Below are 20,150 nucleotides of genomic sequence, written 5' to 3'. Positions count from 1 at the left end.
TCAGAAGACAGCTACAGTGTACTCGTATACAAAAAATAAATAAATCTTAAAAAACAATGTGGCTCAAGGCTCTAGGTTGGAGAAAGAAGGATATAAGCAAGCACTTAGGAGGAAGGAAGCCTCTGCCCACAGAGGAAAGTAGTTTAACTCTACACTTGAAGATATATCCAATAACCAGGCACTGGGAGTGCATATGTTTAATCCCAGCACTCAGGAGACAATGGCAGGCCAACCTCTTCAGTTTGAGGCCAGCCTGGTCTACAATGTGAGTTCCAGGGCAGCCAAGACTATACAGAGAAACCCTGTCTTAAAAGCCAATGCATTTCTGGATATCTAATTTTCAGGTTAGTGATGCTGAATCTGCATTATCATAGATGGCCGTTTTTAAAATAAATTATTTTTACTTTATGTGCTTTGGTGTTTTGCCTACACATGTATGTATGTCTGTGTGAGGGTGTCAGATCTTGTAGTTACAGAAAATTGTGTGCTAGAATTTGAATCTGGGTCTTCTGGAAGAGCAGTCAGTGCTTTTAAACACTGAGCCATCTCTCCAGCCCCTGGCGTCTTATCTTGTATCTCATAATGTCTTAGAAGAACGGTCGTTAAACAATAATAAATAGCAGACATCTGGTATGCTTCCAACTCTAAGAGGCAGATGTCAAAGTGAAAAAAGTTGTCAACATCATTATGAAGTTCTCCCTAGACACTAGAATATCTACTGGAACTATTAGTGTATGTAGCAATTTTATAATGAGAATAGATTTTATTTATAAATGTCAATTACTAGAAATATTTACATGTTATAAAAACACCTATTACTCATCTATATTTTAATAGAAATAGAAAGTAACTGAGAATATAACTAACTTGTGGGAAAGTGAGCTTCTATAAACACTGTAATAAAGTATAGCTGCTTAAATAAAGTTGAGAATGTAGCACTAATTGCAAATCAAAGCAACATCTACCCTAAGCTATATACAAGATGCATACATTAAAAATCTCTACCATGGGTTGGTGAGTTGGATCAGTGCGTGCAAGTGGTTACCGTACAAGCCTGAGGAGCTGGCCCTCAGCATCCACAGGGATGTGGGAGACCAGAACCCAAGGGTATCGTCTGATCTCTAATATGTGCCACAATAATGCTCTGCCCCGTCATACATACAACAATAAAAGTTTGAAACAAACAATAAAAACCTTTTCAACATTAGCAGGGGATCTAAAAGATGCAATTTGTGCTATCTTTGTCCTACCTTGTATATGAAATATTAATTTAAAAGAATCTCAAGGAGCTGGGGATATTCAGTTAGCAGAACTTGCCTTACATGTATGAGACTCTGTGTTCAACACCTAATATTATACACACAAACAAAACAAAACAAAGGCTGGAGAGATGGCTCAGCGATTAAGAGCACTGGCTGCTCCTGCAGAGTGCCAGGTTTGATTCCCAGCACCCACAATGTAGCTCATAGGCATTTATAACTCTAGATCCAGGGAATATGATGCCTTCTTCTTTCCTCCAAAGGCACATATATGTGTGATGGAATGACATACATGCAAGCAAAACACCCATATACATAAAATAATCAACTTAGTGCAAAATACAAATAAAGTTTTAAAAGAATGTGAACTAAAGTCTGGGTAACGTAGCTCAGTTCGCTTAGTCCTCAACAAGCATGCAGATGCCCTAGAGTCCTTGCCATCGCCATATAAGTTGGGCATGTGATGTCTGTCTGTCACCTCAGCATTCAGGTTAAAAGGACTGAGGTTCAATGCCATGCTGGCTACACAGCCACTGTGAAGCCAGCCTCATCTACAGGAAACCCTGCCTCAAAGCAAACAAAAGTAAGACCCTCAAGACAACAGACTGAGCCAGCTCAGTGGGAATGAGCTTCACTGCACGGGCTGCACACACTGCACATGCCCAGTGCTAGACCCAAAGGCAGACCTTCAGCACACGTCATCTTTTCTCCATCTCTGCTTCCACAACCGTCAGCTATGATGTGACTTACCACCGAACGTTGGGATTCTGGGAAATTATATCTCTTTCCAAAGCTTCTACTAAGTCCTTGTCATACCCCGTGCTATCAAACTTATTTGCCTCTGGTTCTGTAACTGCAGCAGGTAATTTGTTCTACAAGAAGAGATTAAAAAAAAGAGAAAAGTTTTTAATGGACCAAAAATCTGTATTTTGTTTCTGTCAGTCAGCAACAAGGATCAGACCAAAGTGATTTTGCTTCCTGAATGGTCTCCTTATGTGGACCCAACAGGAATCAGATTTCTGATGTCCTTGCTTCCCAGAGTGCTGACATTAACACCACACCCGGCCAAGGAAAGCGAATCCTAATCAAAGTAGATTTCTCCAAAGAAACCAGGGAGGCCAGAAGGAAGTGATGCAGTATTTTCCAAGGTTACAAAGAAAACCCAGGATCCTTTCAGCATAATATCCTTCAGAAAAGACGAAGATAGCAAAACATTCTGAGAGAGACAGGCATGAGCACACATGCTGAAAATCCCAGCATTTGGGAGTCAGAGACAAGAGGACTGGGAAACTATCTCAAAAATTCAAACCAAACTAAAACCAACCCCACTCAAAAAAAAAAAAAAAAAAAAGAGCAAGAAAGAAAGAAAAAAGAGAAAGACAAAAAGACTGCAGATAAGAAAAAACTAGCAAAACTTTATCAACCCTGAAACACCAGGAAGCCAGTAAACAATCCATGGAACTATGTAAGTCTATTAAGTTTTATTTCCTCCTAAGTTTTCTAAATTACATTTGACAGCAAAAGCAAAAACTACAACAGTCTGATATGTTTATAACTGTAAATAGGAAAAATAAAGGAATATCTGACTTCTTAGTACAGTATAGAGGTCATAAAATAACTTGATAAATCACTTTGAACACACTCACGCATAGACACACAAATGTAAAATCAAAAATAAAACAAAAAAAAAAAACCACCAAAAAACCTCAAAGTATGCCCACTTTAAAAAATTACAACTTCAAAAGCGGCTCAAGCATGTGACAAATGAAGGAAGATAATCAACTCAGGACCTAAATCAGGAAGTCAACGACATAATAAAAAATTCAAGCAGGAAAGTTCAACCTGGAAACTAAGATTCTGAAAATAAATGTTAGAAATGAGAGTCATCCATTAAAAATAACTACAAACACTCACTGAAAAGCATCACTGATAGATGAGAACAACCATAAGAATATCAGGGTAAAAGATAAAATCAGATACCATATTCAAACAACTACCACAAAAAAAAAAAAAAAAAAAAAAGCATAATCACAAGTTTCAAGAACTCTCGGACATGCCAAAAGCTAAAGGTAAGACTCTACAGTAGAGAATAAAAAGCTAAGCTAAAGTCTAAAGTTATCTGGCTGGTGAGATGACTTGTCCACTAATGGCTAAGCCTCATTCATAACAAAAACTAAAGGCATGGAAAAACCTCTTCAATGAAGCTGTAGCAGAAAAATTCTCAGAACTAGGAAAAGACATGGACACACAAGAGCCATTTAGAACCCATACAGACATGATAGACTCTTTACGAGACAAATTGTCATGTAGTATCTAGTCAAATCTTTAAATTTATGGGACACAGTCACAATTGAAGTGAAAATGTAAGGGTTCTTTGGAGAGTTGGTTGGATGGTGTTTTGTTGTGGCAAACACATGAAGGAACGTTTAGCTGAGGCAGACACAGGAGAGAGGATGTTCTGGTAAAGCAAGCACAGGAAAGGACATTACAGAGTCGAGCTGCACTTGTGGGGACTCCATAGAGAATCACACCAAAAACCGTCTGGTGTTGTGCCTCAGCTTTTTTTTGCCACTTCTGTGGGCTCAAGGTGACTGGCACAGAGATGTCAGCTAAGATAGGCGCAGATGCTGAGGCAAGACCTGTGGAGGACACATGATATTTGGAGCAAGTATAAAAGGGCTGCATGGACAGTGAAGGAGGCTGAGCTAGGCTTGCTTACAGAGCTAGTTGTTTGTGGGTCTCAACTCCTCACTGGTCGTCACTTTCCTGAGAGAGGCAAAGCCAAGAACTTCTCCTGGTGTCCTTTCCAAGTCCTTCCTGCGAGCTGAGGCTGAGGCCGAGGCCTAGCTGTCTCTGGTAGGAAGTGCCACCGACACTGATTGGTGTTTGCTATCCTGACTCCACCAAACTGTCTGCGAGAGGATCGAGCTGCCGCTGCTGACCTGTGAACTGAACTGCTGATTTCCTGACAACATAGACTGGAATCACTCCAAAGAACCTTCCTAAACAGGTCACTCCCCCATCCTTTCTTTCTCACTGCCTTCGGTGAGGAGTGGTGGGCAAAAAAGGGAAGTTAAAGTGTTTAAGAACCATCATTAAAAGTAAACTTGGAAAAATTATAAAGTTACACACAATATTAAAACTTAGGGAGAAAGGTGCCTACAAAGGCAAACCTAACAGAGCTCTCACCAGTAACACTACAGGAAAACACTGAACACATTGTAAGTGTTCAGAAAGGAATTCCCAAAGCAAGATTATTATATCCAGCAAAGAGAGGTTTAAAATTCTGTGGAGAAATAGACTTTCTATAAGTATGAATTAAAACAATTCAGGACCATGAGGTCAGCATTATATAAAATAAAATACTAAAAAGGATCTTATGCATAGGGGAAGAAAGACAATCCCAAGTAGATCACATGAAAGGGAGAAAACAGATTAACAAGAACAAGGAGAGATCAAATGTATTTGTGTGGTCAGTCTCCATAATCAACTTGATGAGATTCCAAATCATCACGGAAAACAATTTCAGGGCATGAATGTCTGGCCTGAGCCAGACTAGGTTAATGAGTGGGAAGGCCCACCCTAACTGTGGGCTCTCGTTCCCACCTCAGTAAAAAGAAGGGAGCTGCGTACTGGCACTTGCCCCTCTCTGCTTCTGACTGACACACAGTAAGCAGCAGCCTCCCCCCTGCCATTATGCCTTCCCTGACAAGATGGACTTCCTCAGATTGCAAGTCAAAGTACAGCGTTTCATCCTGGAAGTTGCTATTGCTATAGCAACAAGGAAAAGCAGTGACATGAAGTCCAGTTCTGTACTTCAGCAAACCCTGAGATTCTATGATGGTCCAACACAAGCAGGAACTAAATAAGCCAGGAGAGTGGACAAGACAATGACAGCAATCAACTAGGATCTGAAATAATTAATCTAAAAGTTAAGGGTTCCAGCTCTAACTGAAAGATGCAGACTAGCCAGGCGGTGGTGGCGCACACCTTTAATCCCTGCACTTGGGACACAGAGGCAGGTGGATCTGTGAGTGCGAGGCCAGCCTGGTCTGCAGAGTGAGTTATAGGACAGCCAGGGCTACACAGAGAAACTCTGCCTCAGACAGACAGACAGACAGATAGACAGACAGACAGACAGACAAATGCAGACTAGGTGGCTGGATCAGAACACAAGATCCAACTACTTGTGTACAGAAGATATGAGTTACCAGTAAAGACATACACATGGTAGGGCAAAGGATGGCAAAGTATGCAGCAAGAGCGGAAGGAAGGGACACACGGGGCAGCACTCTTGTCCTCAGGAAAGCAGACACAGGAGAGAGAATAGTCATTAGCTATTAATATGTTGAAAATCCATCCAAAGAAGGAACTAGAGATGTATATAACAAACCCTGGCATATCTATTTCATAAAACAAACACTACTGAACACACAGGACTAGATGCAATAGCAAGTGATTTCCAACTTCACTCTCAGCAACACAGAAGAAAGAAAAATAAAGAAACCTTAAAAAAAAAAACCACACTATTACTGCATGTATGATATACGCGCACATAAGCTATGCCACGGTCTGCATGTGGAGACCACAGAACAATTCTGTGGAGTCAGTTCTTTTCCTCCACCTCCATGCAGGTTCTAGGATTAAGCTCAGGTTGTCAGACTGTCAAGCTCTTCATCTGCTGAGCCACCTTGCAGGTCCAAACAAAGACAACACTTTACTTTTGGCTGGATGTGCTAGTGAACACCTATAGCCCCAGCACTTGCATTTGGGAGGTGGAGGCTGGAGGATCAGGAGTTCAAAGCCAGCCTCCACTACATGAGTCCCTATCTCAAAAACAAAATCATTACTACCATCAACAAAATCTTAAACTACATTGATCAAATGGGCTTAACAAAAAACCCACTAAGAACTGCCCCCACACAGGTACAGAATAAGCATTCTATTAAGCAGCCTATAGAACCTTAACAACACAGGTACAATTTCTTGTATCCTAACAGACCACAATGGAATAAGAGAAGGTCAGTGGTGAGAGAAACCACAGACACTACAGATGGAAATCAAACAATGCCCTCGTGACCTCCTGAATATTCATGCGTCACTGAAGAAACCAAGGAGGAAATCAAACAGTCCCTAGGAAATGTCTCAGCAGGTGAAGGTTTCACACCTGACAACTAGACCGTGATTCCCAGGATTCGTATGGAAGGAGGAGAGGACTGACTCTGACCTCCACATGTGTGCCACGGCACATGTACATGTATACACACACACAATCTGGGGAGAGAGGGATGAGACAGGGACTCTCTGTAGTCTTGGCTGGCCAGGAACTCATTACGTGGACAACTCTGGCCTAAACTCAGAAAACTGGCTAGCCTCCACCTCCTGAGTGCTAGGATTAAAGACATGTGCCACCAGCTTCCAAAAGTTTTTAAAAGAGAAACCCGCATAAAACCTAATAGCAACCAAATGCTTCCAGACTGGTGAATGTACAGCCAAGATTCTATGGCTAACAAATTTCTAAGGTTAACAAATGACTCACTTAAAAACATTTTGAGGGACCCGGAGAGATGGCTCAGCGGTTAAGAGCACTGGTGGCCACTCTTTCAGAGGTCCTGAATTCAATTCCCAGCAGCCACATGGTGCATACAACTGTCTGTAACTGTATTCCTGTGTAGTTCAATGCCCTCTTCTGCGATGCAAAAGCAGACAAAACATCCATATACATAAAATAAATCTGAAAAACAATTTTGTTCTCATTTATTGTTGGTACGTGTGCATGTGTGGGTGTGTGTATGTGTGTATATGTTTTTGTATGACACATGAGTGCAGCTGCCTGCAGACACCAGAAGAGGACATGGGATTCCCAGAGTTGGAGGTACAGGGAGTTATGAGCTCACCCATGTAGGAGCTGGAATCTAACTTGGGAAGAGCAGCAAGTACACTTTAACCAGAGCCATCTCTTCAGGTCCAACTTTCACTTTGAAGACAGTAACATTTACCTTTTCCTCTCTTCCTTTATTCTGTTCTTTCTTTTCACGATTTCGAACAGCTTTCCCTCTGTCATTGTGAAGATTCTGTGCAGATGGCCGATGAGCTCTGACAACTGTGCCTGGCCGGTTACTGTGTGGCTTAGGGTCACTGTGCTGAGAAGACTGGCGTTTCCTGGGTCCTGGTGAGGGTCTAAACAACACAAGGTCATTAAAGCCGTAATTCCTGAAGGAGTGGACATACAGAGAACACAATGGCATAACGAACTTGAGGACGGTGCACCACAGGGTCTGAAATGTAAACCTGGAGTAGCCTCTTCGGCCAGGGACAGGAACACAGTACTGTCGAATTTCCAAGCAACTAAGGCAAAGTAGAAGTTATTTCTACTCAGGACATCACTGTACAAGCTACAACTGAGTGCTGGAAAGTGGAAAAGAGCGAGTATCAGAGACTAGTGTTCTATCACAGCCACCAGAATAGAGTGCAAATGCTAGGTATCTATCTTCTGCCCATAGCTACACGTCCAATTCACTGTGATTTACTTAAGAGTATATCATAATTCTCATTGTTTAACTAAAGACTTTAATAATCTCCCCACTCTAAAAGACTAGGGTGAAAGTTGTGTAGGGTGGTACATGCCCTTTAATACCCAAATTTGAAAGACAGAGGCACATGGATCACTGTGAGTTTAAGAGACCAGGTATACATAGCATGTTCCAGGGCAGGACTACATTGTGAGACACTGTCTCAAAAATAAATAAATAAATAAATAAATAAACAAATAAATAAAATGAAGGTGGTGGTTGAAGAGATGGCTTAGCGAGCGATTAAGAGCAGTTGCTGCTTCTGCTACTGACCTGGGTTCTCAGTTACCAGGATCCAAAGAGTAGTTCACAACTGTCTGTGACTACAGTTCCAGGATCCAATGCTGCTTCTAGCCTCTGCAGGCATCAGGTACAGAGGTTGTAGACATATACATGTGGACAAAACATTCATACATATAAAGTAGGTAAATAAAAATAATGTTGGTGGAAATTACAAAAGCTAATGGAAGGTGCCTTCCGGTCACATAAAACCCACTCGGTTCATTTTGATTTAGCGGCAGAATTTAGACCTCCATATTTACTAGCTCTTTGATTTACGTGGGATGAATAAAAACACATAAAATCCCCAAAGAATAAAACAGGGTAACGTGTTCAAGTGCCTCAGGGTATACTTTGACACAAAGAAGGTATGTTACCTAAAGTCAGTATACTTTTGATTGTTTTTAATTTAGAAAAAATAAAATATGGCTTACTGGAAGCTTTATTATGAGAAATAAATGATCTATACAGCCTGGACAATACTTAGAAATCTACAGATGCTCAATATGAAGAACCAGTGTTTACAAAGTACAATAAAAAATTACAAGAAACAAAGACAGAATATCTAAACTGAGCCATATCTTAGTCCAAGGGTCTCAAACCAGTTATTGACAAAGAGTCAAGTGTTCTTTCCAGATAGCCAAAAGACTTCATATATTACACCATGATAAAACCAGGAAATCTGTCATCTGAAGCAGGAAATGGACACCTACATACATGTTTGTCACTTAGAAGTGTGCGTGAAAGCAGCCACGATTCAGTAGAAACAGCATTTTAAGTCAAAGCAATTTCATTGATTTGCTTTTTTGTATTTTTAAGACAGTGTTTCCTCTCTGTCCTAGAACTTGCTCTGTAGACCAGGCTGGCCTCAAACTCAGAAATCCGCCTGCCTCTGCCCAAGTGCTGGAATTAACGGTGTGCGCCACCACCATCACCTGGCACTTGACTGATTATCCATTTGCTATCACTTGGTAGTAGAAAGCTGGGGGTAAAAATTCCAAATAAAACCAAGAAGGCTCAAAAACCTGTCGGTCTAACTTTCTCAATTTACATAAGAAAAATCTGAGTTCTAGACAGCATACATGATTTCCAACAGCTACAAAGAGTGAAGACTTCACTTTCCAGACACCTCAGTTCCTAAGACAACAGTCAGTCTGCTACTTTTAGCCCATGCACCAAAACCTCATTCTGGCTAACTTCCACCTAAACTTGATACATATTTAAACAATTCTAAAAGGGTATTTCAGTACAAACCTCACCTCCAGTCCGGGTCCTGTCCCCAGCAATTCGGTCCTCCTCCTAGACATGCACCAAGGTGAGGCTGCCAACTCCCTAGGCTGGTTGATTTCTTAGTCTCCACTTACCTTCTTTCAACAGGTACAGGCAAGGACCAGACTTCTCCTTCAGAAGCCGGAAGTTCATGCTGTGCAGCTTTCAAAGAAGTGCTGTCCAGTTTAAAGCTCTCGAGTGTTTTCATAATATCCTTAACGTGCTTAGCTTCCACATTTATTTCCTGCCAAACCTGGTATCAAAGAAGAAGACTAACTTTCTATAATAAATCACTGCTGAAATTAAATTTAAGATGGTTTTCTATGTCTCAGCCTCCACTCTGAAGGACAGCCAGCAGACTACATCAAACATCTTCACAAAACTGCAATGGTTCTTTTATTTTGTTTTCAATTGCAAAATTAATTCTGAAAGCATGAATAAACTAAAACTGTTTAGCAATTGAAAGGTTAGCTACAACTTTCAAATTTGACAAAAACAAAACTTTATCAAGTTGCCTTTTGATGGCTTTATACTATTTAACTGATTTTTTTGTTTGTTTGTTTTTTTTGGTTTCTCAAGACAGGGTTTCTCTTTATAGCCCGGGCTGTCCTGGAACTCACTCTGTAGACCAGGCTGGCCTCGAACTCAGAAATCCGCCTGCCTCTGCCTCCCAAGTGCTGGGATTAAAGGCGTGTGCCACCACCGCCCGGCAAACTGATTTTTTTTTTATGATGAAAAAAAAGTGTATATTTACAATATACACATATATTTAGTTATCTGGACTCAGTTTAGAGGATCCCAGTTGTTAGTATTCGGTCTAAACTCCACCTCCACAGTTATCTGGCAACACCCAGATATGCTCCTCCCCACAGTTACCTGGCAACAGCCAGGTAGGCATGCCCACTATAAAAGGGGCTGCTTGCCTCCTCCTCTCTCTCTTACTCTCTTACTCTCTTGCCTCTAGCTTCTCCTCGCTCTTCCTCCCTTCCCTTCTCCCTCTCTCCACGTGGTCATGGCCGGCCTCTACCCTCTCTACTCCTCTCTCTCTCTCCTCCTGCTCTCCCACTCTCTTAATAAACCTCCCCTCGTGGAACCATCTTGGCCTGCTGTGATCTATCTAAGCTGCGCGTGACCTTTTATTGGTGCCGTGACTCGGATACGAAGACTTTGGGGACCTCAGCTGCTGTGACAAGATGGACACAATGACCACTCGGACTCCATCTGCTGCTACCCGCCACCACCGAATTAACATCTGCTGCTACAACCGCTGTCCCACACAGCTACTGCGAGACTCGCCAAACTTCCGCCATGTGAGCTGCCGGTTCCACATTTCCTGATACCAGACTACACAAACTCCCATACACACACCGACATTTTTAATTGGTAAGGAGTTTCCATTCAGCTTGAGGGACCCTAAATACCCAGTTAGCACCTGGCCAGTGCTTCCTAGACTAGGGGTTTGGCTTTTCATATGGCCCCAGTCCATATGGCCTCTAACTTAAGACATTGGCCTGTTGGGTGGTTTTAAAACTGGTACCAGTCGAGCTATATCCTGACTGGCTAACTTCTGGTGGGTTAGCCCCAGTCGAGGCCCTTATTTGATCGAGTGATGGCCCATTATAAGCAGTGCCTGATTTCTACTGCCAATCTTTATTTCAGGACGCTGAACTAAAAGATTGGTAACTAACTCACTCAATGGGCTCATCGTCTTCGTCCACTAGGACCTTGAACTGATTGAGTGATTTCCCCTCTCGGAAATAGCTCGTAACCCCTCCCCAGCTCTTCCCTCTAAAGTAGCTCCCAGCTTCCCCCAAGCTCACAGCTGAAATCCTGGTACTGGGTGAGAGCTACTTTCTGGCGGGCTCCAGGAGCCCCACAGAGGCCCCTAGATATTCACGTGACGACCTGGGTATCTAGCCTGAGCCTGATTGCTTTGTTGCTGGCTTTTCATTCAGGACGCTGGCTGATACCCTGTAACAACAATGGGCAACACATTGTCTTCGTCAGTACCCACAGACACATACTGCCAGCAGTCTGATAACTGGAAAAATTCCCTATACCCCTTTCCATGTGTTCTGCCTGCTCCCCACCCAAGGTTCTACCCCCTTTCTAATCTTTCTTTTTTTAATTAATTAAACCAAAATGGGGAATTGCTGTGACCCTAGCAGATGTCTGCAGGTTCCACACACATTAGCCTAGAACTGCTGCCAGAGTCACTGGACAACAAATTCCAGCTGCCAGCAGGAAGACCCGCCCTGCAGCCATGCTGCCACCCCACAGACCTGACCTGCCTGTGGCAACTGTGACTCACAGCTCCAACCTGTGACAGCCGTACAATCCAGCTTTCTTAACAAAAATGTTTCTGTGCTAATACAAAAATGTGCTTTTCTCTTCCTATACAACCCGCCAAAGTTACTTAAGACTCTTTCCTAACCCGTTTTGATAGATTTCTATTCAGTTACAACCAATCCTTATAGCTCTCAATCTTGTCAGAAGTCTGCTAATTATATATTTTAAGTTTATGGCCAACAGAATGCCCAAAGCCTCTAACAGTTAGCCCAAGATGGTTTCAGAAGACCTAGATGCCGGACTCTTAGAACATACAGCCTAGACTGTGAACAGACACAACGAGATGCCCTGAGTCAAATGACTTGGCTAAATAAAGGTAAGTCATTTCTCATATAATGCGTACCCATTCCACAGAAAAAAGCCCTGTGGCTTCTGCGCTTGGAAGCCAAACTGACTTCACCCAAGAGACTGTGGAAACCATGAGAACTGTTGACTAGTAGACTCTGTCATTTTTTAAAAAATAATATATTACTCGTAGATTGTTGTTTTCTCTTTACCAGACTTCTGACTACATTGACAGCTAAGTTTTCACAGATTTTATCTGTTACCTCATTACCTAAACTCAGTTGAAAGACTACTTGTGTTAACTCATGCTGTTATTTCTTTTGTAAACTTATAAGCTACAGGAAACCCATTCAGATCTACCTCTCATGGATGCCATCCAGATAAGTACATCTGCCTAAAATTCCCACTCACTACCTATAACAAAGGGTGAGATCCCTCTGGGTTTCAAATATACATCTTAGAAAAAAATCTTTCTCCAAGTGTTCTTAATCTTATCTCCTACATCTTGTCAAGTCCAGGTACATCCAATACAGCTCCAGAGAAACAACCTTCAGATGCTCCATCTCCTGCCACACATACAGCTGCTCCTACTGGACCTGACCCTAGACATCAGAAAACAGGCAGTTCTCCTAAGACCGGACAAACATCTCAAATTCTTCTAGGTTCCCCCTAAAGACACGTCGTCCCCAATGCCAGCAGGAAGTAGCCAGATTTCATGACGACCCTATTCCTGCTTCACCGTCACCTCTTTCTAATTTTTCTTTTTAATTAAACCAAAACGTGGGAATGTTTGTATTCTGTCTAAACTCCACCTCCACAGTTATCTGGCAACACCCAGATATGCTCCTCCCCACAGTTACCTGGCAACAGCCAGGTAGGCGTGCCCACTATAAAAGGGGCTGCTTGCCTCATCCTCTCTTACTCTCTTGCCTCTAGCTTCTCGCTCTTCCTCCCTTCCCTTCCCCCTCTCTCCACGTGGTCATGGCCGGCCTCTACCCTCTCTACTCCTCTCTCTCTCCTACTCTCTTAATAAACCTCCCCTTGTGGAACCATCTTGGCCTGCTGTGATGTATCTAAGCTGCGCGTGACCTTTTACCAGTCTTGCTGGCAGCATCCAGAGCATCATAATCGGGAGCCAAGCGACCACACGCCTTCTTCTCTCAGTCAGGCCTTATCAGGGTGCTGGCTGACTTTGGCCACATCAATGTCATAGTTTCTTCACGGCCTGTTTGATCTGATGCTTGTTGGCCTTGACATCCACAATGAACACAAGCGTGTTGTTGTCCTCTGTTTTCTTCATGGCTGACTCAGTGGTCAGTGGGAATTTGATGATAGCATAGTGGTCAAGCTTGTTTCTCCTGGGTGCACTCTTTCGAGGACACTTTGGCTGTCTCTGGAGCCGCAGTGTCTTGGGCCGCTAGAAGATGTTCGGATCTTCTTCTTTTTGTGGCTGTGGATGCCTTTCAGCACTGTCTTCTTAGCTTTCAAGGCCTTCGCTTTGGCTTTGGCTTTGGGAGGGGCAGGAGCTTCCTTATTCACTTTTGGTGCTATCTTGGTGAAAAGCACTGATTTTGATTTTTAAGCAAGGGTTCCATGAGCATTGAACATTGGCCTCGAAGTCACCATCCCTCCTGCCTGAGCCTCCAAACTGGGATTGTAGGTTTGCATCACCTTATTTGACTTAGCTAACTTTTAAAATCACAATCAAACTCTGTTATATGGGGTAATGGTACAACACTGAATGTATTTAACATTACTGAACTATACATTTAAAGTGATTTACATATTTCTAAAGTATGTTCCCCACCTGGTAGCATATATAGAGAGAGTCAGATTTAAGGAAAAGTTCATTTCAAAAACAGGATACTGTTCTCCAAACATTACAGACAAATGTGGTACTGTATTTAAACAGTAGTCAGGCAGTAATACTTCACATACAAGTGCAGATCCAAAGGACCATTAACTTCTTAACATGCTTTCCTGTGATGACAACTGAACCCTGGTAAACGCTGCCCTGGACAAAAGTTATGAATTCTATGGTTTCCAACTATAATTTTCTTCTGGTTCTCAGTGCCTAAAATTCCTTAAACGGGATTCAAATATGATCAACTTTGTGAAATTTTATAGGAAATAAGGTTCTTGAAGAATTTTCTATCATTTGCAATTTTACCAACGTCTTCATAAAGTCCACTGTGAGTGGGCCTGGGTATGGTGGAACATCCATTAACCCTAGGACTGGGCAGGCAGAGACAAGAGAATTGAAGATGAGGACATCACAGCCCACACAGCCAATTCCAGGACAGCCAGGGCCACCGAGTGTCTCAAAGAAAGAATCAAAGAAAAAGCGTACTTCTCTAAAATTATGATTAGACCACAGTAATTAGAATAATGAAGCAGAGCTTCACACTGCTGCTGCTTTGTAAAAGGGCTGCTGCTCATGTGATGGCTATTCTTGGTGGTCAACTTGACTACATCTGGAATTAACTAAAATCCAGAGTAAAAGTGGGAAGACCCATACTAAATCTGGACTGCACCTTCTCATGGTGGCCTATTAAAACGGACAAGAAAGACAAACTTTGCTCTTGGCCTATTTGATTTCCTCCTGGCTTTACTGGCATTACAGCATACTTCTTTGGAACTCCAACCTTAGAGCAGCTGAGACATCCAGTCTTGTGGAGAGAACAAACTACCAGGTTTTGTTTGTTTGTTTGTCTTTTTCCTTTCTACTGAGAGACAACCATTGTTGGACTAGCTGAACTACAGCCTGTAAGCAGCTCTAATAAACCTCTCATATATATGTAAGAATGAATACACACACACACATTTATTTCACATATGTGTGTGTGTATTCATTCATTCTATCAGTACTGTTCCTCTAGAGAACTCTGACTAATACACTAATGTGAGGTTTCAAATAATGTATAAAAATCCATGTAATAAAAAAAAAAAAAAAAAGAGAAGGAAGCCGGGTGATGGCGCACGCCTTTAATCCCAGCACTTGGGAGGCAGAGGCAGGTGGATTTCTGAGTTCGAGGCCAGCCTGGTCTACAGAGTGTGTTCCAGGACAGCCAGGGCTACACAGAGAAACCCTGTCTCGAAAAACAACAACAACAACAACAAAAAAAATCCATGTAATAGGGCTGGAGAGATGGCTCAGTGGTTAAAAGCACTGACTGCTCTTCCAGAGGTCCTGAGTTCAATTCTCAGCAACCACAAGGTGGCCCACAACCATCTGTCATGGGATCCGGTGCCCTCTTCTGGTGTATCTGAAGACAGCTGCAGTGTACTCACATACATTAAATAAATTAATTTTAAAAAATCCATGTAATAAAACTATACTCTTGGAGGCCTGGTAGTGGGGATGCATGCCTTTAATCCCAGCACTCAGGAGGCAGAAGCAGGTGAATCTCTGTGAGTTTGAAGCTAGCCTGGTCTACAGAGCAACTTGTAGCACAGCCAAAGCCACTCAAAGAAACTCTGTCTCAAAAAACCAAAACCAATCAACCAACCAAACTACTGTACAGCATTGAATGCCAATGTAAATTTCTGAGTATTAAACACAGCAGCCATGGCTCTTACCTGTTGCCATTTCTGATGGAGGTATGTATCTTTGACTGAGTACAGATACTTGTTCATTTGGTCAAGAACTCCCTGATAGTAGACCATTGCAGAGTCATAGTTTCCCAGCAATGCATATTCACGAGCCAATTTTACATTCTCACTAATCATTAGAAGACTCATGCTCATATGTAACCTAAGAAAAGAAGAAACAACAAACATTTTGGTGTTATACATCTCTAATTATAAAGTTTCTTTAAAATATACTTTCCAGGACTCCTTCAATAAGGACGTTTACAATGGGGCCAGCGAGACCATTTAGTAGATGATCCAACTTTAATCCAATGAACTCAAGTAAAGATAAAACAAGAAAACAAAATCCACAAAGCTGTCCTGGCCTCCATGTAAACATACACAGTACATACCTGCCCTAAAACTAACAAAATTTTAAATAATTCATTTATTAAATATTATTTAAATAACTCATTTGTATGATGAGTATTTTATCTTTATGTATGTCTATATACCGTGTGCATGCAGTGTATGCAGAGGGCCAGAAGGTGGTGTCTGATACTCTGAGGCTGCAGTTACACATGGTTGAGAGCCACAGTGTGTGTACTGAGCATTGTTCCAGGCCCCCTGGAAACACAGCCAGTGCTCTTAACCACTGAGCCTTTTCACCAGTCTGAACAAATCATTTTTACAAATTAAGTTTACAATAACATACATAACACCATCTCTACATTCACTCCTACAGTTTCCATCCTTAAAGAAACAGCATGAGACTTGGAGATAAAGATCAGTTCAGTGCTAGATTGCTTTCCTAGCATGCACTAAGGCCCTTGGTTCAATGCTCAGTAGCAAACAGACACATAAACAACAACACACGACAAACAAAACAGCTTGAGCTGGAGACAGAGTTTAGATATAAAGTACATAAGACAAGGCCTTGGCTTCAAATTATAGTACCACCAAAAATAAAACCCGTACAAATACACAAACATGCTTGATTTAGTTCCCACTGCTAAGTTCCAGCATAAAGGTGAACTCGGACTTTCTTAGGTTAACTCAGTTCAAAACAAATGTTCGCCTCTGGCATTTTACTGGAATTTTTATCAAGACATTTGTCTGCAGTTACTCTACATTTATCTCAACTAGACTAAGTACTCATATACATAAAATAAATACATCTTAAAAAAAAGAATTCTAATTCTGGCATCTTGGTTAAGCTCTTACTATTTCTTCCAAGTCTCAATTGTTAAATTGTCTGGGATAGTAACTACTTCCAAGGTTACACACCACCAATAGAAAGTGACTAGGCAGATGCTGTGGTGAATGCCTGTAATCCCCATTACTTGGGAATTGAAGTAGTAGAGTCATAAGTTTAAGGACAGCCTGGGAGACACAGCAAGTTCAAAGTGAGCCTGAGCAGCTAAGCCAGACCATGTCTCAGCAAACATAAAAAGGAAATGGGTGCTGGGGACATAGCTCAATAGAGGAGCACCTGGCTAGCATGCATGAGGTCCTACACTCAAACCCTAGTACAAAGTAAATAAATAAGTAACTTGGTGCCAGGCATGACGACAGCTCAGGCTTCTAAATCCAGCACTTGGAGTACAAGGAAGGAAGATGCTGAAATGGAAGCCAGGTCATACTGTTCCACAGAGAAGTGTATCTTCAATGAATGTTTCTGCACATGACAACTAAGGTATTTGCATTTAATAGGATATGAATATGCAGAGATGGACACAAGTAATCATTAAAAGTAGGCACTTGATAAATGCCAGCTTTGTTAATGGGGACAATGAGTGCTATTCTGCTAAGTACAGTTAACAGCAGGAGATAGTCGGAAGGATCTGCATGTTCTGAGGAAAACGATTTGTGATTTGTACGAGGGTGGTGGTCATGAGACTAGCAAAGCAAATCTGCAACACTGTGGGCAAAGAACTGCTGGCAGCTTGGACATTCCTGCGCTTCAATAAGCAGCACTTTAGGCTTAGGAAAGTACCACGATAACCAAAGTCACAGGAAACCTAAGAGGACAGAGAAGTACGAGGGAAATGAAATGACTGTTTACTCCTTTTGTGTCTCAGCAGACTATTCAGACAGGAGCTGTTGGGCAGTCAAGGATCATCACAGAGCTGGAAAATGGCTCAGTGATTAGAACACTTACTGCTCTTGCACACTCACAACTGTCTGTAACTACAGTGTCAGGAGATGTGAAGCCCACTTCTGACCTCCACTACATGCACACACCCAGGCACACACATTCACATAAATATTTCCTTCTATGTAGGAACCCTGCCCCAGCTTGATCACCCATAGTCAAGAGCAAGTTAAATGAGGATTGTTTTTTTCGTTTTTGTTTTTTGCTTCGTACTTATTATGTAAACCAGGCTGGCCTCTAACTGGCTATCCTCCTGCCTCAGTCTCTCAAGTGGTGGGAATACTAGCCTGTGCCACCATACGACACTAGACATGAAACAATTGTTCTTATTTACTTTTTGGACAAGGACTTCTTTGAAAGAACACCTCAAACAAATTTCCTCCAGTATAATTTTAAGTAGATTGCTTGGTCCAGTGGGCAGGGACAAGGATTATGATGGTGGGCAAACATCTGAGGAATCAATGAGCCTTGCTACTAGGATTTTCTGCCAAGTAGGCAAATTATAGGAAGCAACAGGAAATGTTAGCTGGGGGAGAGCTAAGATGAACACTATTTACTAGTGCACATGAGGCTAGTACTACATTCCACAGAAGAAACTTTATTCAGAGATGGTGTTACAACCTCAGCTGAAAGAAAGGATGTCAGGATTACTTCAACCTCACACTCACTTTCTGTGCTGTCCCTCAGAGTTCTCATCCTTTATCCAGCCAGTTATAACTACTAATCCTCTTCTGAGCTAGGTTTGATTAAAACATGTCATGAGCTGTGTATTAGGTGCTGTATTAGAATCATCAAACTCACAATACTTCATCTAATTATCAGACTCAATTTCCAAGCACAAGGAAAAGACAAGAGGCCCAGACAGATGCCAGTACCTTACTGAGCCAACCCTAGGGAGTCACAAAGTGATGATGGAGTGGGATTACCCAGGGAAATTCTCTCCATCCACTACTGCAAGATAGAACAAACACGACTAGCAACTAGCAACTCGGGAAACTGGAAAAGGACTAATGGCAAGCTAAAATCACCAGATAATATAGAAATAAGGAAATGGTCAAACAATAAAACACAAAGAACACTCCAAAACTGAAAAAGAATTCTAGAACTAAAACCTGAATCTTTGAAAAACTGAAAACAATTCTTTGCTAGGATTCTGATCATGAAAAAACAAAAAGGTGTGTTTGGGGAAAAAATAATCTAAGTAAGAATTAAAACATAACACAATTTAAGACAAAACAAAATGGATTTTTTTCTCTCCTTCACTGTTTAAAAAATAAAATTTTAGCCAGGTCTGGCCATGCAAATGCCATTAATCCTAGCACTATGGAAACAGCAGAAGGCAGATCTTTGAGTTTACAGCCAGCCTGGTCTACCCAGATAACAAGCTCCACTAGATAACCAGTGCCACATAATGAAATCCTGCCCCCCCACCCCGAAAAAAGAAGAGACACTGTAATAACTGTTGTAAAAAGTCCTTCTTTAGAAACTTTAGGATAAGGGATGAAGAGAGCTGCTCTTCCAGACGTCATCAGTTCAATTCCTAGCAACCATATGGTGGCTCGTAACCATCTGTAATGGGATCCAATGCCCTCTTCTGGTGTGTCTGAAGACAGCTGCAGTGTACTCATATACATAAAATAAATAAATCTTTTTTTTAAAAAAAAAAAAACAACTTTAGGATGAACTGGGTATAGTAGCACAACATGCTTTTAATCCCAGCACTCTGAAAGCAGAGGCAGATGGATCTCTGTGAGTTGAAGGCCAGCAAGGTCTACAAAGCAAGTTCTAGAATAGCCAAGTACACAGAGAAACCCTGCCTTGAAATCAACAAAACAAACATCAAAAATCAAAACTTTAGATGTTTTTTACATGTGGGAGGGGAAATGGGGATGGGAGGAGGACTGGAGTGTGTGGGGCAGGGGAGTCAGAGTAAGGGGGTAGAGATGGACACACAGGCTAGTATTCTTCCTAATGCACTCTCCACCTTTTTTTTTTTTTTTTTTTTGAGACAGGGTCTCTTAGTGAACCTGGGGGCCTGCAGGTCTCAGGGATCCTGTCTCTGCCTCCCTAGCACTAAGATTAGAGACATGTGTTCTAGTACTCAGTGGCTTCTGGAGAGCCAACCCAGACTTCTATGCTTGCTGAGCCATCTCCTCAGCTTCTACGGGTACATTTTATCTACCTTCTAAGCAGCAAGAATTCCAGTTCATCAAAGTTGATAAAGAAAACAAGGGAAAACTGACCACTCTCCTTCTTTCTCTTACGGCTGCTGCTGGTGGAAGCCAGGACCTTGCACATGCCCCACACTCTACTATTGAACTATATATCCCTAGTCTTCTGACCAACTCCTCTCATGAGTTTCAGTTCTAAATCTGAGTAAGAACAGTATGAAGTGAATTTCTTACAGATAGA

At 41.9% G+C, this 20,150-nt stretch overlaps 1 protein-coding gene across 1 annotated transcript in view; it reads right to left on the bottom strand.

Annotated features, from left to right (window-relative positions):
* Katna1 (katanin catalytic subunit A1) overlaps nucleotides 1-20,150 on the bottom strand; it is a 43,747-nt gene that overhangs the window by 14,727 nt on the left and 8,870 nt on the right. Inside the window, exons 2-5 of the mRNA XM_028764347.1 lie at nucleotides 15,593-15,767; nucleotides 9,475-9,632; nucleotides 7,259-7,439; nucleotides 2,010-2,131 (exon numbers count right to left, since the gene is read on the bottom strand). Of these exons, the coding sequence (XP_028620180.1) occupies nucleotides 2,010-2,131; nucleotides 7,259-7,439; nucleotides 9,475-9,632; nucleotides 15,593-15,760 (629 nt within the window). The 5' untranslated portion in view covers nucleotides 15,761-15,767. The remainder of the gene's footprint in view (nucleotides 1-2,009; nucleotides 2,132-7,258; nucleotides 7,440-9,474; nucleotides 9,633-15,592; nucleotides 15,768-20,150) is intronic.

This window comes from Grammomys surdaster, unplaced genomic scaffold (genome assembly GCF_004785775.1).
Source record: "Grammomys surdaster isolate TR1022 unplaced genomic scaffold, NIH_TR_1.0 143, whole genome shotgun sequence".
Lineage (NCBI taxonomy): Eukaryota > Metazoa > Chordata > Mammalia > Rodentia > Muridae > Grammomys > Grammomys surdaster.
Note: the sequence above shows the minus strand (reverse complement) of the source record. Positions and strands in the feature narration are given on the sequence as shown.